Source organism: Hypanus sabinus, chromosome 20, assembly GCF_030144855.1.
Source record: "Hypanus sabinus isolate sHypSab1 chromosome 20, sHypSab1.hap1, whole genome shotgun sequence".
NCBI lineage: Eukaryota > Metazoa > Chordata > Chondrichthyes > Myliobatiformes > Dasyatidae > Hypanus > Hypanus sabinus.
Window position 1 is genome coordinate 63,138,998 of NC_082725.1, and position 23,848 is coordinate 63,162,845.

Consider the following 23,848-nt stretch of genomic DNA (forward strand, 5'->3'; position numbering starts at 1 on the left):
GCACTCAAATTCCCCTTATATATTTCACCTTTCATCATAAATTTATGACCTCTAGTTCAAGCCTCACCCAAACTTGAGAAGAAAAAGCCTGTAAACATTCACCCTATTCACCATTCACCCCTCATAATCTTGTATACCTCTCTAACATCTCCCCTCAGTCTCCTGGGCTCCAGTGAATAAAGAACCAACCTTTTCAACTCTTCCTTCTAACTTTGGTCTTCAAGTCTAGCAACATCCTTGTAAATTTTCTCTGCACTTTTAAGCTCACTGGTATACTTCCTGTAGAAAGATGACCAGAACTGCAAAGAATATTCCAAACACACCCTCACCAATGTGACTTCTACGTAACATCCCAACTTTTGTATTCAGTGCCCTGATTTATGAAGGCCAATGTACCAAAAGTTCTCTTTATGACCCTATCTACTTGTTATACTACTTTCAAAGAATTATGCATTGATATTCCTGGATCCCATCCACCTTAGTGCCCTACCATTCAGTGTGTTACCCTGGTTCGTCCTCCCCAAGCGTAACCTCTGTTAAAATGGTGAATTCATGTTGACTTTGTACCTACAATGCACATGTAAACTGCATTTTCTCCGTATTTTCACACCTTATTCTGAATTGTCTTATTGTTTTACCTTATACAACCCGAATGCATTGTGATGAACTCAACTGTATTAATCGCATGAAAGACAGTACCTCAGTGACAATAATAAACCAAGATGCTGCTAAAATCATGAAATGTGGGGCAAGCTGAAGGGTCAGATGATCTATTCCTACTTAATTTTGTGTGCTTATATTTTAGAGACCTTGATTATTGAATTAGAGACACCAGAAGGAAAGGACGTAGGAAAGATGTAGTCAGCTCGGGTGGGACGATGAAATGGCCACGAGCCAGTCCTCCCAAACGCATGACTTCCACAACCAAGGCGGATAAAGCGAATCGGAAACTCTCACGGAACCGTCACTGACCCCTTATTCTGGAAGTCCCAGCCCAAAGGCAGAGACCCTCCAGCAGGTCAAGACGGCTCACCCAAACTCCTCAAGAATAGGCAATTAAATGCTGCTCTGGCCAGCTATGACCGTATCCCCCAAATCAATTTACAAATAAATTCTCCTGGCCCTAAAGGAACCATCATCCCTATCCGGTATCTCAGACAGCCTGCAAATTTGCGTTAATGACAAAATCGCCGGCGGAGCCAACTACCCTCCACCCGGAAGTAGGCGACGAACCCGGAAGAACTACCGTTGATTGACAGGAAGACCCGGAAGTGTGCGAATGATTGACAGGGTCGCGACCCTGGGAGGCGTGTTGGTTGCGGCAGTAAACGAGATCCGGCCATGTCCGCCGCTGAGAATGGCTTGGGGACTGGGACCTTATCGATGCACGACTTTAGCGAAAGGCTGGCCGGTCAGTCGGTGTATTTTCACGTCCTAAGGATGTCGGGCAGCTTCTTCCTGTGGGTTGGCACCGCCCCTACCCTCTCCAACCTCGCGGTAGCTATGACTACCAGATTCGTGAGTAACGTGAAGCAAGGCTGGATGTGTGATGGTGGATTGGGATTACAGTCTCAGGGCTGGATGTGTGATGGTGGATTGGGACTACAGTCTCAGGGCTGGATGTGTGATGGTGGATTGGGATTACAGTCACCGGGCTGGATGTGTGATGGTGGATTGGGATTACAGTCACCGGGCTGGATGTGTGATGGTGGATTGGGATTACAGTCTCAGGGCTGGATGTGTGATGGTGGATTGGGATTACAGTCACCGGGCTGGATGTGTGATGGTGCATTGGGATTACATTCACCGGGCTGGATGTGTGATGGTGGATTGGGATTACAGTCACCGGGCTGGATGTGTGATGGTGGATTGGGATTACAGTCACCGGGCTGGATGTGTGATGGTGGATTGGGATTACAGTCACCGGGCTGGATGTGTGATGGTGGATTGGGATTACAGTCACCGGGCTGGATGTGTGATGGTGGATTGGGATTACAGTCTCAGGGCTGGATGTGTGATGGTGGATTGGGATTACAGTCACCGGGCTGGATGTGTGATGGTGGATTGGGATTACAGTCACCGGGCTGGATGTGTGATGGTGGATTGGGATTACAGTCTCAGGGCTGGATGTGTGATGGTGGATTGGGATTACAGTCTCAGGGCTGGATGTGTGATGGTGGATTGGGATTACAGTCTCAGGGCTGGATGTGTGATGGTGGATTGGGATTACAGTCACCGGGCTGGATGTGTGATGGTGGATTGGGATTACAGTCACCGGGCTGTATGTGTGATGGTGGATTGGGATTACAGTCACCGGGCTGGATGTGTGATGGTGGATTGGGATTACAGTCACCGGGCTGGATGTGTGATGGTGGATTGGGATTACAGTCACCGGGCTGGATGTGTGATGGTGGATTGCGATTACAGTCTCAGGGCTGGATGTGTGATGGTGGATTGGGATTACAGTCACCGGGCTGGATGTGTGATGATGGATTGGGATTACAGTCTCAGGGCTGGATGTAATATGGTGCATTGGGATTACAGTCACCGGGCTGGATGTGTGACGGTGGATTGGGATTACAGTCACAGGCCTGGATGTGTGATGGTGGATTGGGATTACAGTCACAGGGTCGGATGTGTGATGGTGGATTGGGATTACAGTCTCAGGGCTGGATGTGTGATGATGTATTGGGATTACAGTCACCGGGCTGGATCTGTGACGGTGCATTGGGATTACAGTCACCGGGCTGGATGTGTGATGGTGGATTGGGATTACAGTCTCAGGGCTGGATGTGTGATGGTGGATTGGGATTACAGTCTCAGGGCTGGATGTGTGGTGGTGCATTGGGATTACAGTCACCGGGCTGGATGTGTGATGGTGGATTGGGATTACAGTCTCAGGGCTGGATGTGTGATGGTGCATTGGGATTACAGTCACCGTGCTGGATGTGTGATGGTGGATTGGGATTACAGTCACCGGGCTGTATGTGTGATGATGGATTGGGATTACAGTCACCGGGCTGGGTGTGTGATGGATTGGGATTACTGTCACCGGGCTGGATGTGTGATGGTGGATTGGGATTACAGTGTCAGGGCTGGATGTGTGATGGTGGATTGGGATTACAGTCACCGGGCTGGATGTGTGATGGAGCATTGGGATTACAGTCACCGGGCTGCATGTGTGATGGTGGATTGGGATTACAGTCAACTGGCTGGATGTGTGATGGTGGATTGGGATTACAGTCACCGGGCTGGATGTGTGATGGTGGATTGGGATTACAGTCACCTGGCTGGATGTGTGATGGTGGATTGGGATTACAGTCACCGGGCTGGATGTGTGATGGTGGATTGGGATTACAGTCTCAGGGCTGGATGTGTGATGGTGGATTGGGATTACAGTCTCAGGGCTGGATGTGTGATGGTGGATTGGGATTACAATCACCGGGCTGGATGTGTGATGGTGGATTGGGATTACAGTCACCGGGCTGTATGTGTGATGGTGGATTGGGATTACAGTCACCGGGCTGGATGTGTGATGGTGGATTGGGATTACAGTCACCGGGCTGGATGTGTGATGGTGGATTGGGATTACAGTCACCGGGCTGGATGTGTGATGGTGGATTGGGATTACAGTCTCAGGGCTGGATGTGTGATGGTGGATTGGGATTACAGTCACCGGGCTGGATGTGTGATGGTGGATTGGGATTACAGTCTCAGGGCTGGATGTGTGATGGTGGATTGGGATTACAGTCACCGGGCTGGATGTGTGATGGTGGATTGGGATTACAGTCACCGGGCTGGATGTGTGATGATGCATTGGGATTACAGTCACCGGGCTGGATGTGTGATGATGGATTGGGATTACAGTCTCAGGGCTGGATGTAATATGGTGCATTGGGATTACAGTCACAGGCCTGGATGTGTGACGGTGGATTGGGATTACAGTCACAGGCCTGGATGTGTGATGGTGGATTGGGATTACAGTCACAGGGTCGGATGTGTGATGGTGGATTGGGATTACAGTCTCAGGGCTGGATGTGTGATGATGTATTGGGATTACAGTCACCGGGCTGGATGTGTGATGGTGGATTGGGATTACAGTCACCGGGCTGGATGTGCGATGATGGATTGGGATTACAGTCACCGGGCTGTATGTGTGATGGTGGATTGGGATTACAGTCCCCGGGCAGGATGTGTGATGGTGGATTGGGATTACAGTCTCAGGGCTGGATGTGTGATGGTGGATTGGGATTACAGTCACCGGGCTGGATGTGTGATGGTGGATTGGGATTACAGTCACCGGGCTGGATGTGTGATGGTGGATTGGGATTACAGTCACCGGGCTGGATGTGTGATGGTGGATTGGGATTACAGTCACCGGGCTGGATGTGTGATGGAGTATTGGGATTACAGTCACCGGGCTGGATGTGTGATGGTGGATTGGGATTACAGTCACCGGGCTGGATGTGTGATGGAGCATTGGGATTACAGTCACCGGGCTGGATGTGCGATGATGGATTGGGATTACAGTCACCGGGCTGTATGTGTGATGGTGGATTGGGATTACAGTCACCGGGCAGGATGTGTGATGGTGGATTGGGATTACAGTCTCAGGGCTGGATGTGTGATGGTGGATTGGGATTACAGTCACCGGGCTGGATGTGTGATGGTGGATTGGGATTACAGTCACCGGGCTGGATGTGTGATGGTGGATTGGGATTACAGTCACCGGGCTGGATGTGTGATGGTGGATTGGGATTACAGTCACCGGGCTGGATGTGTGATGGAGCATTGGGATTACAGTCACTGGGCTGGATGTGTGATGGTGGATTGGGATTACAGTCACCGGGCTGGATGTGTGATGGAGCATTGGGATTACAGTCACCGGGCTGGATGTGTGATGGTGGATTGGGATTACAGTCACCGGGCTGGATGTGTGATGGTGGATTGGGATTACAGTCTCAGGGCTGGATGTGTGATGGTGGATTGGGATTACAGTCAACGGGCTGGGTGTGTGATGGTGCATTGGGATTACAGTCTCAGGTCTGGGTGTATGATGGTGGATTGGGATTACAGTCTCAGGTCTGGATGTGTGATGGTGGATTGGGATTACAGTGTCAGGGCTGGATGTGTGATGGTGCATTGGGATTACGGTCTCAGGGCTGGATGTGTGATGGTGCATTGGGATTACAGTCACCGGGCTGGATGTGCGATGATGGATTGGGATTACAGTCACCGGGCTGTATGTGTGATGGTGGATTGGGATTACAGTCACCGGGCAGGATGTGTGATGGTGGATTGGGATTACAGTCTCAGGGCTGGATGTGTGATGGTGGATTGGGATTACAGTCACCGGGCTGGATGTGTGATGGTGGATTGGGATTACAGTCACCGGGCTGTATGTGTGATGGTGGATTGGGATTACAGTCACCGGGCTGGATGTGTGATGGTGGATTGGGATTACAGTCACCGGGCTGGATGTGTGATGGAGCATTGGGATTACAGTCAGCGGGCTGCATGTGTGATGGTCGATTGGGATTACAGTCACCTGGCTGGATGTGTGATGGTGGATTGGGATTACAGTCACCGGGCTGGATGTGTGATGTTGGATTGGGATTACAGTCTCAGGGCTGGATGTGTGATGGTGGATTGGGATTACAGTCAACGGGCTGGGTGTGTGATGGTGCATTGGGATTACAGTCAGCGGGCTGGATGTGTGATGGTGCTTTGGGATTACAGTCACCGGGCTGGGTGTGTGATGGTGGATTGGGATTACAGTCACCGGGCTGAATGTGTGATGGTGGATTGGGATTACAGTCACCGGGCTGGGTGTGTGATGGTGGATTGGGATTACAGTCACCGGGCTGGATGTGTGATGGTGGATTGGGATTACAGTCACCGGGCTAGATGCGTGATGGAGCATTGGGATTACAGTCATCGGGCTGGGTGTGTGATGATGGAATGGGATTACATTCACCGGGCTGGATGTGTGATGGTGGATTGGGATTACAGTCTCAGGGCTAGATGTGTTGATGATGGAATGGGATTACATTCACCGGGCTGGATGTGTGATGGTGGATTGGGATTACATTCACCGGGCTGGATGTGTGATGGTGGATTGGGATTACAGTCTCAGGGCTAGATGTGTTGATGATGGAATGGGATTACATTCACCGGGCTGGATGTGTGATGGTGGATTGGGATTTCAGTCACCGGGCTGGATGTGTGATGGTGGATTGGGTTTACAGTCACTGGGCTGGGTGTGTGATGGTGAATTGGGATTACAGTCAGTGGGTCGGATGTGTGATGGTGGATTGGGTTTATAGTCACTGGGCTGGGTGTGTGATGATGGATTGGGATTACAATCACCGTGCTGGATGTTTGATGGTGTTTGGGATTACAGTCACTGGGCTGGGTGTGTGACGGTGGATTGGGATTACAGTCACAGGGCTGGATGTGTGATGGTGGATTGGGATTACAGTCTCAGGGCCGGATGTGTGATGGTGGATTGGGGTTACAGTCACCGGGCTGGATGTGTGATGGTGGATTGGTATTACAGTCACCAGGCTGGTTGTGTGATAGACAATAGGTGCAGAAGTGGACCATTTGGCCCTTCGAGCCTGCACTGCCATTTTGAGATCATGGCTGATCAACTACTATTTATACCCGTTTCCTGCCTTGTCCCCATACCCCTTGATTCCCCTATCCATAAGATACCTATCTAGCTCCTTCTTGAAAGCATCCAGAGAATTGGCCTCCACTGCCTTCTGAGGCAGTGCATTCCACACCTCCACAACTCTCTGGGAGAAGAAGTTTTTCCTTAACTCAGTGCTAAATGACCTACCCCTTATTCTCAAACCATGCCCTCTGGTACTGGACTCTTCCAGCAACTGGAACATATTTCCTGCCTCTATCTTGTCCAATCCCTTAGTAATCTTATATGTTTCAATCAGATCCCCTCTCAATCTCCTTAATTCCAGCGTGCACAAGCCCAGTCTCTCTAACCTCTCTGCGCAAGACAGTCCAGACATCCCAGGAATTAACATTGTGAATCTACGCTGCACTTCCTTTACAGCCAGGGTGTCCTTCCTTAACCCTGGAGACCAAAACTGTACACAGTACTCCAGGTGTGGTTTCACCAGGGCTCTGTACAAATGCAAGAGGATTTCCTTGGTCTTGTACTTAATTCCCTGTGTAATAAAGGCCAACATTTCATTAGGCTTCTTCACTGCCTGCTGCACTTGCTCATTCACCTTCAGTGACTGATGAACAAAGACTCCTAGATCTCTTTGTATTTCTCCCTTACCTACCTGTTCTTACTCCCAAAGTGGATAACCTCACATTTATTCACATTAAACGTCATCTGACAAGTATCTGCCCACTCACCCAGCCTATCCAAGTCACCCTGAATTCTCCTAACATCCTCATCACATGTCACACTGCCACCCAGCTTAGTATCATCAGCAAATTTGCTGATGTTATTCTCAATGCCTTCATCTAAATTGTTGACGTAAATTGTAGACAGCTGTGGTCCCAATACCGAACCCTGTGGCACCCCACTAGTCACCACCTGCCATTCTGAGAAACACCCATTCACCGCTACCCTTTGCTTTCTATCTGCCAACCAGTTTTCTATCCATGTCAATGTCTTCCCCCCCCCCCGATGCCCTGAGCTTTGATTTTACCCACCAATCTCATATGTGGGACCTTATCAAATGCCTTCTGAAAATTGAGGTACACTACACCCACTGGATCTCCCTTATCTAACTTCCTGGTTACATCCTCGAAAAACTCCAATAGATTAGTCAAGCATGATTTAACCTTGGTAAATCCATGCTGGCTCAGCCCAATCTTATCACTGCTATCTAGATATGCCACTATTTCATCCTTAATAATGGACTCTAGCATCTTCCCCACCACCGATGTCAGGCTGACAGGTCGATAGTTCTCTGTTTTCTCCCTCCCTCCTTTCTTAAAAAGTGGGATAACATTAGCCATTCTCCAATCCTCAGGAACTGATCCTGAATCTAAGGAACATTGGAAAATGTTTACCAATGCATCCACAATTTCCAGGGCCATCTCCTTTAGTACCCTAGGATGCAGACCATCTAGACCTGGGGATTTGTCAGTCTTCAGTCCCATCAGTCTACTCATCACCGTTTCCTTCCTAATGTCAATCTGTTTCATTTCCTCTGTTACCCTATGTCCTTGGGAGATTGCTTGTGTCTTCCTTAGTGAAAACAGATCTGAAGTACTCATTAAATTCTTCTGCCATTTCTCTGTTTCCCATAACAATTTCACCCAATTCATTCTTCAAGGGCCCAACATTGTTCTTAACTATCTTCTTTCTCTTCACATACCTAAAGAAGCTTTTGCTATCTTCCTTTATAATCCTGGCTAGCTTGCGTTCGTACCTCATTTTTTCTCCCCGTATTGCCTTTTTAGTTAAGTTCTGTTGTTCCTTAAAAACTTCCCAATCATCTGTCCTCCCACTCACCTTAGCTCTGTCATACTTCCTTTTTTTTAATGCTATGCAATCTCTGACTTCCTTTGTCAACCACTGTGGCCCCTTTCCCCCCTTTGAATCCTTCCTTCTCTGGGGGATAAACTGATTTTGCACCTTGTGCATTATTCCCAAGAATACCTGCCATTGCTGTTCCACTGTTTTTTCTGCTAGGCTATCCGTCCAATTAACTTTGGCCAGCTCCTCCCTCATGACTCCATAGGCTCCATGGCTCCTCCCTGTTCAGCTGCAACACTGACACCTCCGAGCTGCCCTTATCCTTCTCAAATTGCAGATAAAAACTTATCATATTATGATCACTACCTCCTAGTGGCTCCTTTACTGCAAGATCGCTTGTCAAATCCTGTTCATTACATAACACTAAATCCAGAATAGTCTTGTCCCTGGTCGGCTCTCGTAGAAGCTATTCCAAGAATGCATCCCGTAGGCACTCTACAAACTCCCTATCCTGTGGTCCAGCACCAACCTGATTCTCCCAGTTCACCTGCATGTTGAAATCCCCCAAACTACTGCGACATTACCTTTGCCACATGCCAATGTTAACTCCCTATTCAACTTGCACCCAATATCCATGCTACTGTTTGGTGGCCTGTAGACAACACCCATTTGGGTCCTTTTGCCCTTACTGTTCCTCAGTTCTATCCACACAGACTCTACTTCTCCTGACCCTATGTCCCCCCTTGCAAAGGACTGAATCTCATTCCTCACCAACAGGGCCACCCCACCCCCTCTGCCCACATTTCTGTCCCTACAATAGCACGTATACCCTTGTACATTCATTTCCCAGGTCTGATCTCCCTGCAGCCATGTCTCCGTTATCTCAACAACATCATAGTTACCCATTCGCACCTGAGCTTCAAGCTCATCCGCCTTATTTCTGACACTCCGTGCATTCAGATATAGAATTTTTAGCCCATTTCTCCTCCCTCTGTTTGCATCGCTGCCTATTGTGCTTAACCCAGCTCCCCGAACTCCCATCGGGCTATACACCTCTAGAATTTTGTTGTCCTTCCTAAATTTACTTATTCTTTCAACACATTTAACTCCATGTTCCGTCAGACCATCCCTCTGTACATGTGTCCTCCTTATCACTTGTTCCGCCTCACCTTTCTCTACTACACACTTAATATTCCGGAACCGTGTAGTCCCCACCTGTCCTTTATTCTTCCTCTCGCTATCCTCTCTCACATGGTGGATTGGGATTACAGTCACCGGGGCTGGATGTGTGATGGTGGATTGGGATTACAGTCTCAGGGCTGGATGCGTGATGGTGGTTTGGGATTACTTTTTTATTTATTTATTAATTTTTAGAAAATTACAAAGAATAAATGTGATGATAAATAGTGACAAAAATAATATTAACCCTCCCCCCTCCCCTTAAACCTCCTCCCCCCCTTAACCCTTATCTAAAGAAAAAAAACAAAGATTGCCTGGATATCAGAGGATCCCCACATGTTCCATGGAGTTCAAAATAATTTTAATATTTATTTTTACTTTCCCCAATTACTTTATAATTTAATCTTCAAAGGACCTATGTATTTAATCCTATCTTTTGTAGGTATGGGAGCCAAATTTTCAAAAATATATAATTCCTTTCATTTTCTTAATATATGTTAAAACTTTTTTTCTTTTCACTGGTCCATTAATTCCATTAACATTAAAACTTAAAAAATTAAGTAAATTAATCATTCATAGTACCTTGGGAACTCTTTAAAATTCTCCATGTTGCTATGAGTTTCTCCCCAACCATCCAGGCAAAGGCGAAAAAGAAGAAAAATAGAAGAAAGATAACTAATATATAAGAAAAAAAAACAAAGTACCCCCCACTAATGTTGCGAATAAAAAGAACACAACATTACCACCCCCCCATTTTACGGGTCATGGCAATCGCCATGATTGTACACGTGAAACACGCAGCCATCGATCTTCCAGCTCCCCATCAAAAAAACCGAAAATATATTAGAGAAGAAAAAAAAATTAATGTCTCTACTCCCAATTAATACTCCTCAACTATTTTTTTATATAAATGTCCATCAAGTCCAACCTTGTTTCAGTCTTCATCATTAGTCCATTTCATTTCTATAATTAACCATATAACCATATAACAATCACAGCAAGGAAACAGGCCATCTCAGCCCTCCTAGTCTGTGCCGAACTCTTAATCTCACTTAATTCTTTACTTCTTCGTGGACATCAGGACTGGGTGTGTGATGGTGGATTGTGATTACAGTCTCAGGGCTGGATGTGTGATGGTGGATTGGGATTACAGTCTCAGGGCTGGATGTGTGCTGGTGGATTGGGATTACAGTCACCGGGCTGGATGTGTGATGGTGGATTGGGATTACAGTCACAGGGCTGGATGTGTGATGGTGGATTGGAATTACAGTCTCAGGGCTGGATGTGTGACGGTGGATTGGGATTACAGTCTCGGGGCTGGATGTGTGATGGTGCATTGGGATTACAGTCTCGGGGCTGGATGTGTGACGGTGGATTGGGATTACAGTCACCAGGCTGGATGTGTGTGTGTGATGGTGGATTGGAATTACAGACACCGGGCTGGATATGTGATGATGTATTGGGATTACAGACTCCGGGCTGGATGTGTGATGATGCATTGGGATTACAGTCACCGGGCTGGATGTGTGATGGTGGATTGGGATTACAGTCACCGGGCTGGATGTGTGATGGTGTATTGGGATTGCAGTCTCCGGGCTGGATGTGTGATGGTGTATTGGGATTACAGTTACTGGGCTGGATGTGTGATGGTGGATAGGGATTACAGTCTCAGGGCTGGATGTGTGATGCTGCATTGGGATTACAGTCACCGGGCTGGATGTGTGATGTTGTGTTGGGATTACAGTCACCAGGCTGGATGTGTGATGGTGGATTGGGATTACAGTCACTGGGCTGGGTGTGTGATGGTGGGTTGTGATTACAGTCACCGGGCTGGATGTGTGCTGGTGGATTGTGATTACAGTCTCAGGGCTGGATGTGTGATGGTGGATTGTGATTACAGTCACCAGGCTGGATGTGTGATGGTGGATTGGGATTACAGTCACCGGGCTGGATGTGTGATGGTGGATTGGGATTAGTCTCAGGGCTGGATGCGCGATGGTGGATTGTGATTACAGTCACTGGGCTGGATGCGCGATGATGGATTGGGATTACAGTCACCGGGCTGGATGCGTGATGGTGGATTGGGATTACAGTCACCGGGCTGGATGCGTGATGATGTATTGGGATTACAGTCTCAGGGCTGGGTGTGTGACGGTGCATTGGGATTACAGTCACCGGGCTGGATGTGCGATGATGGATTGGGATTACAGTCACCGGGCTGGATGTGCGATGATGGATTGGGATTACAGTCACCGGGCTGGATGTGCGATGATGGATTGGGATTACAGTCACTGGGCTGTATGTGTGATGGTGGATTGGGATTACAGTCACCGGGCTGGATGTGTGCTGGTGGATTGGGATTACAGTCTCAGGGCTGGATGTGTGCTGGTGGATTGTGATTACAGTCACCAGGCTGGATGTGTGACGGTGGATTGGGATTACAGTCACCGGGCTGGATGTGTGACGGTGGATTGGGATTACAGTCACCGGGCTGGATGTGCGATGGTGGATTGGGATTACAGTCACCGGGCTGGATGTGCGATGATGGATTGGGATTACAGTCACCGGGCTGGATGTGCGATGATGGATTGGGATTACAGTCACCGGGCTGTATGTGTGATGGTGGATTGGGATTACAGTCACCGGGCTGGATGTGTGCTGGTGGATTGGGATTACAGTCTCAGGGCTGGATGTGTGCTGGTGGATTGGGATTACAGTCACCGGGCTGGATGTGTGATGGTGGATTGGGATTACAGTCACCGGGCTGGATGTGTGATGGTGGATTGGGATTACAGTCTCAGGGCTGGATGTGTGATAGTGGATTGGGATTACAGTCTCAGGGCTGGATGTGTGATTGTGGATTGGGATTACAGTCACTGGGCTGGATGTGTGATGGTGGATTGGGATTACAATCTCAGGGCTGGATGTGTGATGGTGCATTGGGATTACAGTCACCGGGCTGGGTGTGTGATGGTGGATTGGGATTACAGTCTCAGGGCTGGATGTGTGATAGTGGATTGGGATTACAGTCACCGGGCTGGATGTGTGATGGTGGATTGGGATTACAGTCACCGGGATGGATGTGTGATGGTGGATTGGGATTACAGTCACCGGGCTGGATGCGCGATGTTGGATTGGGATTACAGTCACCGGGCTGGATGCGCAATGATGGATTGGGATTACAGTCACCGGGCTGGATGTATGATGGTGGATTGGGATTACAGTCACCGGGCTGGATGTGTGATGGTGGGTTGGGATTACAGTCACCGGGCTGGATGTGTGATGGTGGATTGGGATTATAGTCTCAGGGCTGGATGTGTGATGGTGGATTGGGATTACAGTCTCAGGGCTGGATGTGTGATGGTGTATTGGGATTACAGTCTCAGGGCTGGTGTGCCTTGCTGCAGAACTAGGTCTACCAAAGGAATGAATAGCAACGTTACTGCCTCCTCAATCAGTCTGATTCCTTAAACGTGGCAGGGAGACTCCCATGTCCAGGTTGCAACCTGAAGTATCATTATTCCCACTTTTACAGCGCAACCTCTTAACATTTTGTAGGGACATTTTGCACGCAGTACCCATGTTACAGTGAAAAGTAGAGGGTGTTTGAGTAAACAGGGAGGATTTGACACAGAGGGCAGGTCAGGTTATTGGCACTAGTTTTGAAGTGTGGTAATATCTTGGAACTGGCATTCAAACATTATTAGTACCGCATCACTGCTCACGCGAATAAGGGACATCAGTCTTGCTTACCCCTCGCCGTGTAGCACCCTTTGAGGAAGAGAGTTCCAAAGACTCCCGATCTTCTGAGAGAGACTTTGCTTTTCCTTTTACAGAGTTGAGAGATTTTTGTATATTAAGGCTATCGGGCTGTGCGCTTGGTGGAGGAAACTATCCTGACCATCTGTGATCACATTGCATGATGGCACTGTACTCGTCTGCATCTCAGATAACGATGAGTTGGAGTATAGGAAAGGGGTGACGAGGTTAGTGACAGTAACTTGTCGGCAGGTCATTGACTTCAGGAAGGGGGTTGGTACACATGCTGCTGTTAACATCAAGGCTGAAAGGGAGTTCCAAGTTCCTAGGAGTGAACACCACCAGTAGCCTGTCCCAGTACAACCAGATTGGTGCCATGGCCAAGAGAGGAGGATAAAGAAATCTGGAAAGTCCCTTTCTACACTCGCCAGCTTTTAACAGAGGCACCATCGTGGCTTGGGACGGCAACTGTTCTGCCATGACTGCAAGAAACTGCAGAGTTCTGCTCACAGCTCAACACATCATGGAAACCAGCCTGGCCTCTATGTACGGTGTCTGTACTTCTCACTGCCAGAGTAATCAACGACAGCACTCGTCCCAGACATTCTCTCTTCTCCCCTCTCCCATCGGGCAGTAAATACAGGAAAGCACACGTACCACCAAGCTTAAGGACAGCTTCTGATAAGACTATTGAATGGTTCCCCAGTATAATATAGTGGACTTGACCTCACAGTTATCCCCTAATCTTAATTTTTGCGATACAGTGCAGAATAGATCCTTCCTGCCCCCTGAGTGAGCTGCCCAGTAACCGATTAACGCTAGCCTAACACAGCACAATTTACAATGACTTACAAACAGTACACCTCTTGGAATGTGGGAGAAAACCGCAGGGCCTGAGGAAACCCACACAGTCACGGGGAGAACTTACAAACTCCTTATAGACAGGGCAGGAAATGAACCCAGGTGGCCTGTACTGTATTGTGTTAACTGTCATGCTGTCTTCTGCTTCTGGGAGTCACAAGAACAATTCCAACACTAGTGGATGCCACCAAACCTGTGCCAGTGCTGAGACCAGACAGTAGCTGAGCTTTAATGAATGTCACAGGGAGTTCCCTCTCGGTTCATTGTGATTATCAGATGAGATATTAATGACTGTGCTGTTTGTCGGAGTGTGTGAAATGATACCAGATAAAGAGACGATTCAAGTACGTTTAACCTCTGCAGAGACGGAGTAGAAAAGCAGAGAAGTTTAATGCTAAGCCTCTGTCAAGTCAGTTAGGACTGTTTGTGGGTCACAGGAATTGTACACAGGCTCCACTTGCTGCTATAGACTTTAATGTAATTTTGAACGAGTTCACAGGGGAATTCCAGAGAAATCTCTGTGCAGAATGTAGTGAGAACTTGGAACTTGGTCCCTCAAAGAGTAGTTGAGGTGCGTTTAATTAGAATCTGGATAAGCACAAGGGAAAAAGTAAAATATAATGCTGATTGGATGGGGGAGGGGTGGCTTTTGTGAAGAATAATCAATTAATCTGTCCAGTTGACCTGTCTTATTGTTGTAAGGTTAGGCAAGCATGTGGGGGGCGGGGGGGGGGAGAGGAATTAATGAATTACTGAGTGATAATCACAAAAGGACAACTCGGGTGAGGGTGACAGAACTCTGAAAATTACAAGGATGTGAAATTTGGGATTGTGCTGGTCTGTGAGATGATCAGTGAAGCTGTGTGTGCATCTCAAGCATAATGAAACTTTGCTTTCAAGCCAGTAGCAATACTACCATCAGGCTGAGGGTACAAAATTTCAGGGCTTGAGGCATGTATCCTAGAGGGAAGACAGAAAGGGAAAAGGGAAAATCAACCAAAGGAGTTCATGTCTTTCCTGTCCTCTCTGTTTGAGATGGCACCACAGAGATTCTCAGATCCTTGACACCATTCGACCAAGATTGTACTTTGAGGTAATGTCTGCCTATTAGTAAGGATGAAGGCCATTTTTGGTCCTGATTTCCATGGTGATAGGACCCCTGCGGGAGGAAGTGCTGATTTGCCCGTCAGCCTCACTTTGCACAGATTCTACCTGCTGATGGTAAGATACTGAGGCTGGAGGTGGACGAGAGGCTAAAACATTACTACTGAAGTAGAAAAGATGAAAGATGTGATTTAAAAAATGTGGAGTTCAACACTGCAGAAGGCTGAGGGTTGTGTGTGGGATGTGCAAGGTATATAGTGGTGAACGTCTTCTTAGAAGAGCTGAGTAGATGGTAAAACATGGACATGGAGGGAGGAGCTGAACATCAAGCCAGTGGGACAGATTTACACTAATTCATAGCGAGTGAAGAGTGATGAGTGAAGAGTGCTGAAACTTGTTGCCTGAAACCTTGCTGGTTCAGAGAACCTCCCCACGTTCAACAGGATCTGAATGAACAGTAAATATCTGCAAGCCAGCTTTCTATACTGCCAACTCTCCTCCTGTCCTTTCAGAGCTAAGTTTGCCTGCATGACCTACCCCTTGGTCCTTTGACCTTTTTTCTTAGCCACTGGTTCCCCAATTACTGACATCTTTCCTCCTTGAGCTTATTGCCTTCATCCTCATTGCCATGGTAGTCAGTGACTGATTCCCAAGCCCATTTTCCCTTTCTTTCATGAGAACAAGAAACAGGAACCCTGGTACCTGTTCCACCAATTAGGGCACTGATAGAGGACTAGGACATTCAGTTGCAAGTGTACAAGAGGCTGGTGAGACTGCATTTGGAGTACTGTATGCAATTGTCACCTTGTTATAGGAGAGACGTCATTAAACCAGAAAGTGTGCAGAGAGGATTTGCTGGGATCCTGCCAGAACTTGAGGTGTTGGGAGAGGTTGGGCAGGCTAGGACTTTATTTCTTCAAAAGTAGGAGATTGAGAGGGCGACCTTATAAAGGTGTACAAGGGGATATAGTTCGGGTGAACACACTTAGTCTTTCCCCTAGGGATTGGGAACTAAAAACGAGGTCATAAGTTGAAGGTGAAAAGTAAAAGATTTAATGGGGATTTGAAGGGCAACATTTTTGTACAGAGGTTGGTAGTTAAATGGAATGTGCTACCAGAGGATGTGGTAGAGGTAGTTACCATTACAGTACTTAAAAGACATTTAGATAGTACGACGGGAAAGATTCAGAGGGATATGAATCAAACATAGGCAAATAAGACTGGCTCAGGTAGACGTAGTCAAGTTGGATGAGTTGGGCTGAAGAATATGTTTATTATTCTGTGGCTACCCAGGCAGTAATATTGATCCAGTCCAAAGATATTAACCCAAGTCAAAGTTCCACAAATCCTTGAAGCCACATGTCACTAAATCCTGGTACCAGAGTTTCCCATGTTTGCGTACAGTATCAACGCTCCTGATGCTGTGCTGATGATTTCGGATACAATGTTATTCCAGGGCTCGGCAGATGGGATGATGTTTCCCCTGGGTGGGGTGCACAGAATTGGGGTTACAGTCTCAGAATTGGCGATCAGGAATAAGGCTACGTCCGCACTACACCGGATAAATCCGTAACCGAAACTTTTTCCTCTTTGCTTTTACCCTCCGTCCACACTAAAATGGTGTTTTCATCCCCCGAAACTGGAGCTTTTCAGAAATGCTTTCCAGGATGGGTCTTTTTGAAAACGCCGCTTGGGCAGATCAGACGGGGTAACTGGAGACTTTTGAAAACTCTGTCAGACAGCAGCGCGCTATTTCATTGTTTTTTTGAACGCAACCTAACAATTTCAGAACAGACGGCAAAGAGACTGAAGCCAGAAGAGTTAGAAAAGTACTCACCAAATACTTTGACCCATAACTTACTGAATAAATAAGTATACTCACTTTGCCCTGTTTTCTGTCCTTGCTCGTATGAAGGTGGTTTACCTATTTATGCAAGTACTTTGACAATAGATTTGTGACAGCCTAATGTAACATCGTATGGAAATACGATGATAACACTGATGCAGACATTAGAACATTTATACATTTAACAAGGTACTTTATTAATGCAACAGAGTTAGTCAGTTTTTCAATGTTTGTCGTCGGCCGGGTCAATCTGTACGTGAACTCCGTCGGTTGCCACCGTACGCTCCAGTATTTGTTTTTTTTAGTTTTAAGTTCTCCTGTGCGAGAGTCAACAGCTGTCCATCATTTTAAGTTTTTCTCGTCTGTAACTACACAATCGCACACTTTTACAGCGAGACTTGACACCAAACATGTCGCTTGTTTTCGGTAGATGTGTCCTGCGCATGCCCAGTAGGAGGAAATTCACCAAAATCTCCGTTTCAAAAACGTATAGTGTGGACGCCTATTGTTTTTACGCGAAACCGGTGTTTTCAAAATTATCCGGTCTAGTGTGGATGTAGCCTTAGATGAGAAGTAATGCTTCAGCAGACAGGAGAGGAAGCCAAGTGGCTTGGTAAGCTGGGGTCAGAGATCAGTAGTGATAAAGAGAATCACATGGGGTTAGTGGCAAGTGCTGTTTGTAGTTTTTCACTGCTCTGTTGTTCTACTGTGAATGCCTGCAAGAAAAAGAATCTTGAGGTAAGAATGGTGGAGCAGACCGGTGAGCTGGAACAGGTCAGCTGCTGGTGTATCTCTCGTGGATGGTGCAGTGAGATTCTTTAAAGTGTCTGATACAGTGATAACTGAGATTATTGGGTCAAGGGTGGATACTGTTGTTGACATCAATTGTACCAATATAGGTTGTTAATGTGATATGCTTTGTCAGTCTCTGAAAACAGTGGTCAGACTGGAAAACGAGACCAGCCAGAACAAGTATAAAGCAATAAGTGTGATTTTCAGGTGTGATAAATGAAAAGATGAAGCATTCCTTTATTAGGAGATTAAGGAGTTATGAGTATTTGGGCAAATGTAACTTGTGCTTCTTGTTTTCAGGACCCAACTCCAGTATCCTCGCTAATCCTTGGAGACACCTCTGATACCACGTCTAATTCATTAGCACAAAGGCTTGGTAAGATAATTTATTCATTTGAAAGAATTTTGTTTTCTATTGTGTTTCTGGACTCAGGTCCATTGACAGAATCTTTGCTCGCAGTTTGTGTTCTCTGATACAGTGAAAAGGACCTACATTCACTGGCTGGAGAGAGAGGCCAGTTTACAAACATGGTGATAGATCCAAGAGGATCCTTAAATTCCTCCCCCACCCTGGCCAAGGAAGCTTGGCATCTGTGGTGTTAACATAGTCCTTTCCACAGACATTCTCTGATCTGGTGTGCCTCCAGCATTTTCTGTTTTTATTTCCAACATCTGAGAATTTTTGATTAGTTCTGGCATCTCACATTAATGTACTCTTGACCTCAAAATCTGCCTGATTATGGCCTTTCTTTCTACTTGTACTGCATCTTCTCTACAACACTATATTCCACATTATCTTGTTGCATTTCTCCTTGTTCCATTCCTCAATATACTTACATTTTGAAATGGTCTTTATTGATGGCATTCAGAGTAGATTTTCGCTGGCACTTGTGGCAATAATAAACAACTATTGTCACCCGGTTTTCTGTCAATTCTGTCCACGTGAGTACATTCTTTGTTGTACCACAACCCTTTCCCTGCGGCGGAACCTTTTGTCTATCTGGTGACTTATCGAATGCATTATAGAAATCCAAATACACCACATCTAGTGGTTCCCTTTATCATGGTTGTTTTAGCTCTGTGATCCTTTCTTAAAGCTACAATCCCATTTCTGAATGTTTGGTGATACAGCTTTCTGAACAATCAATTCCTGCATTTTCTTAATTAAAGTTGGAACATCATATGTTGAATTAACCTGTTGCTCATTTCTATATTCTGCAACCACAAGAAGAAAATCCAGTTCACTGTTGTAATTCATTAACCCTTTCATTTTTGTCAAGTTACTTTCCAGCCCTAAAATTTGGGAAGAATTTGGAGGTGGGAGAGGGGTGGAACAGCAAAGGATTTTTATTTTGATTACATTTGATGTGTGAATCATTTACTCGCTTACTCATAAAACTATGTACTGCATTCCAAGGTAATTTATGGACAGTAATACATCCAGTTAGATGCTAATACATGCTGAAATATACTACTCTCAGTTTGAAGCTGTATTGTAAAATGCTGGACCTACACAACAGGCTGAGCTGCATCTGTGGAGAGAGAAGCACAGTGAGTGTTTCAGGACTAGACAGGTTAATCAACTGAGTCACAGGCTGCGCTGATACAGTTGGTGCAGCTGAGAGGTTTTGTGTGGAAAGCTGGCTAGCTCTATCTGTGCAGAGAAAAGGCAGTTGAATGAGGAGTGAAGAAGAAAAGCCATGGTGGATCCCTTGCAATACACACAAAATGCTAGAGGATCCACAAGATCTAAAGAAAAAAGTATAGTTGATGTTTTGGGCCAAGATCCTTCAGCAGAACTGGAGAAAAAAAGATAAGGAGCAGATTTAGAAGGTGGGGGAGGTTATAGGTGAAAGGTGAAACCATGAAGTGGGAGGGATGGATAAAGAAATTGGTGAAAGAGAGAAGGGGGAGTGTGACAGGAGAGGACAAAAGACCATGGAAGAAAGAAAAGGGGGGAGGAACACCAGAGGGAGGCGATGGGCAGGCAAGGAGATAACAGTGAGAACAGGAAAAGGGGATGGGGACTGATGAAGGGGGGGGGGGGAAGGGTCATTATCAGGAGTTCGAGAAATCGATGTTCATGCCATCAGGTTGGGAGGCTACCCAGATGGTATATAAGGTGTTGTTCCCTTGCCCTCATTCATAACTAAACAGTCTCTCACCCTCTCTCAGCAGCACCACTGCTTGTATCAAGCACTCTGACTTGGTTTCCATCCTATCACAACTTTAAATATCTTATTTCTAACTTTTCCCAGTTCTGATGAAAGGGTAGTGGAGTGAAATAGTAAGTTTTTTTCCTCCACAGATGCTGCCTGACCTGCTGTGTATGACCTGCCATTTTTAAGCTTTTGTAGTTTTATTTTGCTAACTTATTTGCCTTACTTAAAACCTTCCTTTATGTTTAATGCAGCTAAGAAGACTGGGAAACAGGTGTTTATCAGCTATAACCTGCCTAATACCAACACTAACCTGTTGCTAGAAGTGGAAAACAGAATCAAACAGGAAATGGAGGCCAATCCAGATAAATTCTAAGTGTGTTTTTTAAAGATATATTGCTTTGATTAATAAATTTTTAAAAATGTCTCTTTCCTTTGATCAATTTAAATCTTGATAAGTACAATGCAGTAAGAGACGTGGTGGTTTGCTGATTCCAACAGCTTAGTAAGCAAGATACCTAGTGAATTACTGTCATTTACTCCTGTGACTGTGGCCATTCCAGACTCCTGCACAAAACCCTGCTGCTGCCACCTCGCAGACTGTTTGCAGTCTTCCATTACACATGTGCAGATTGCAGCCGCCCTTTGACATCATTACCATGGGCTGGCAAAGGACTACAGTTAAGGGGTCAAAGAGAAGCTTGCCATGAGCATGTTGGGGAATCTGTGCAGCAGCCAGGAGTCTATACACACAGCTAGAAATGCAATGTGTTGCTGTGGAGTCCCGAGTTAGAGGGACTCAGGTCACGTAGCACATGTAGAGCAATCTCAATGAAAGGTGTTGACCTGAATTGTGTGTTTCCTGACACCGATGCTGTTCAAGTTGCTGCGTTCCTCCAGCAGTTTGTGTTTTGCTCCAGATTCCTGCATCTGCAGTCTTTTGTGTGGTCTAACCTTGAGTTGTAGTTGGTGTGTAAAGGAACTGTGCTGTGGCTGAACCCACTTAAGCAAACACATTGTGTACCAGCTTTCTTCAAATGGTTTGCATGAAATCATGATTGTAATGCTGCAGTAACATCTTTTGTCACCTGGGAACAGTGTCAGCAATAATCTGAACATCAGCTGTAAACAATTGATCTAATAAACTTTCTGGTACCACAAGCCATTTATCCTAAAGGCAGAGAGAACGCTGATCTCAGGAGAGGCTCAGCTCATATCACTCCAAACACAGATTGAGCTTGCTCTTAAATGTCAATTTCAATTAGTCAGCGGCTCCCTGATGCAACCCTCGGGTGATAATGATTCTTCACTACCACCAGCCCTTGTCTTAATTTCCCATTTATAGCTTGGGGCTCACTTTAAAGACCTGACCCCCATAAGCTCAGGGAGGAAACCAGGCTCCATGAACCCTAGGTTGTGTTTCAATCACCTTCCTCAAGGGCATGGATTTGAGGTTAGAAAGGACCAAGGAACAATCTTTATTTCTTTTAATATATATATACACACACACATACATATATACTTTTTATTCAACCTCTACAAAATCTTACCCGTGCCTCGCTGCCAAAGCCTTGTTCCTACTCCTACAATGGCCGCTCTGCTTTGACTCTGCTTTACTTTTATTTGCTCCTGCTAACAAATTGTGAATCGATTGGTCTGCCACTAAAGCGAAGGCCTCTCGGTGTATTGAGAGCAGTTTTGGGCTCTTTATTTTAGAAAGGATGTGCTGACGTTGAAGAGGGTTCAGGAGAATGGTTCTGGGATTGAAAGGTTTATTCGAATGAAGAGCAATCGATGCCTCTGAGCCTTCACTAGCTGGAATTTAGAAGGATAAGGGAGAATCTCATTTAAACCTATTGAATGGTGAAAGGCCCAGATAGAGTGACTGTGAAGAGGAGGTTTCTTATGGTGGGGGATTCTAGGACTGGAGGCACAGCCTCAGGATAGAGGAACATCCATGTAGAATGGAGATGAGGAGGAATTTCTTTAGCCAGTGGAGGTCAGGTTATTAGGTGTATTTAAGGCAGAAGTTGATAGGTTCTTGATTAGTCAAGGCATGAAAGGTTACAGGGAGCAGGCAGGAGAATGGAGTTGAGAGGGAAATGGATCAGCCATGATCAAGTGGCTAGGCAGACTTTATAGGCTGTTTCTGCTCCTGTGTTTTAATGGTCTTATTACTACTACTGATACAAAGCTAATTAATTCTTAATTCTGTTTCCCAACCACCTTCCTATTTTAACCTTACTGTGCAAGTCTTAGGCACCCTAGCGATATACATGTGCCTAAAACGTTTGCACAGTAGTGTATGCAGCACTGAGCACAGGCCCTTCATCCCAACTTGTCCATGCTCAGTTGCGAGGAGCCTCAGCCCTTGAGCTTGTCCAACAGGTCTGAGATCCTAGCTCCCTGTGTGGATGAGAGTGGGGGCTGTAGGAAGGATGAGCAACCTAGCTGTGGCACCATAGTTCAGGGAACCTTTCAAGTTGGAGGGAGAGGAGAGAAATGTAGTGGTAATTGGGATAGTGTAGTTGGGAATAGACAGACTTCACTGTTGCGAGGATAGAGTGTTCTAAAGGTTGTGTTGCCTGCCTGGTGCCTGGGTTTGGGACATCTTATCTGACCTGCAGAGGAATTTGTAGTTTTCATGGTTCATTGTGGGTACCAATGACATAGGTAGAATGAGGAAAGAGGTTCTGCTGAGGAAAATTGAGCAGCTAGGGACTAAATTAAAAAACAGAACCAAAAAGTTGGTCATCTGGATTACTACCTGAGCCACGTGCAAATTAGCAAATGGTAAAGAAGTTTAGAGAGTTAAATGCATGACTGAAGAATTGGTATAGAAGAAGTGGGTTTGACTTAATGAGAAATAGGTATCAGTAATGGGGAAGGAGGGAACTGTACTAATGGGATGGGCTCCACCTTAACTGTGATGGGATTTGTATCCTACCAAATTGCATAACTAGGGCTGTGGATAAGGCTTTAAACTAAATAGTTGGGGGCTGGTCGAGGGGGTGGGGTGGGGAATTCAACAGATTGGAGAAGTGAAAAGGAAAAGTGTGGATAATGATAAAGAAAATGCAACAGATAAAGAGAAAAGAGTGGAGTGAAGAAAAGTCAAGTGCAAAAGAGTAAAAGATTACAAGATTTTAAAAACACAATGAGTATAAGAGCACTTTATCTGAATGCCTGTAGTATTCAAAACAAGGTGAGTGAACTTGTGGCACAAATCGGTATAAAGGGGTACGATTTAGTGGACGTTCCAGAGATTGAACAGGATTGGGAATTAACTACCCAGGATATCAGGTAATATGGAAAGATAAGCAAGAAGGTAAGGGAGGTGGGTGGCGCTCTTAATTAAAGATGAGACCAGGGTGAAAGAGGTGGTATATGGTCTAAGGAGTAGAATGTTGAATCCATCTGGGTAGAGTTTAGGAATAGTAAAGGGAAAAACTAATCACGGGGGGGGGAATCAACCACTGAATAATAACATTACAATCACACAGGCAATAAACAAAAATATCTGAGGCATGCAAGAATGGAACAGCTTTTTAACTTGTACAAGATTGGGTGAATCAAGCTGGTTGAGGCAGTCTTGAGGAAGACTTAATAGAATACATCCGCGATGGCTTTCTTAAACAGCATGTTATTGAACCCACAAGGCAGTGCGCTATCTTAGATCTGGTCCTG

At 46.0% G+C, this 23,848-nt stretch overlaps 1 protein-coding gene across 1 annotated transcript; it reads left to right on the plus strand.

The window, feature by feature from the left end:
• Window positions 1-1,271: 1,271 nt before the first annotated feature.
• psmg4 (proteasome (prosome, macropain) assembly chaperone 4) lies at window positions 1,272-20,588 on the plus strand. The gene is made up of 3 exons (XM_059945656.1): window positions 1,272-1,518; window positions 18,303-18,378; window positions 20,416-20,588. The coding sequence occupies exons 1-3, from the start codon at window positions 1,342-1,344 to the stop codon at window positions 20,535-20,537; spliced, it is 375 nt and encodes a 124-aa protein (XP_059801639.1). The 5' UTR covers window positions 1,272-1,341; the 3' UTR covers window positions 20,538-20,588.
• Window positions 20,589-23,848: the final 3,260 nt, after the last annotated feature.

What these genes read in the sequence shown, in the direction of transcription:
- psmg4 (XM_059945656.1), top strand. Translation starts at nt 1,342, where the DNA reads ATGTCCGCCGCTGAGAATGGCTTGGGGACTGGGACCTTATCGATGCAC. An exon ending in TAGCTATGACTACCAGATTC is followed by an intron (nt 1,519 to 18,302) that starts GTGAGTAACGTG and finishes TCTTGTTTTCAG; the next exon opens with GACCCAACTCCAGTATCCTC. An exon ending in TTCATTAGCACAAAGGCTTG is followed by an intron (nt 18,379 to 20,415) that starts GTAAGATAATTT and finishes TGTTTAATGCAG; the next exon opens with CTAAGAAGACTGGGAAACAG.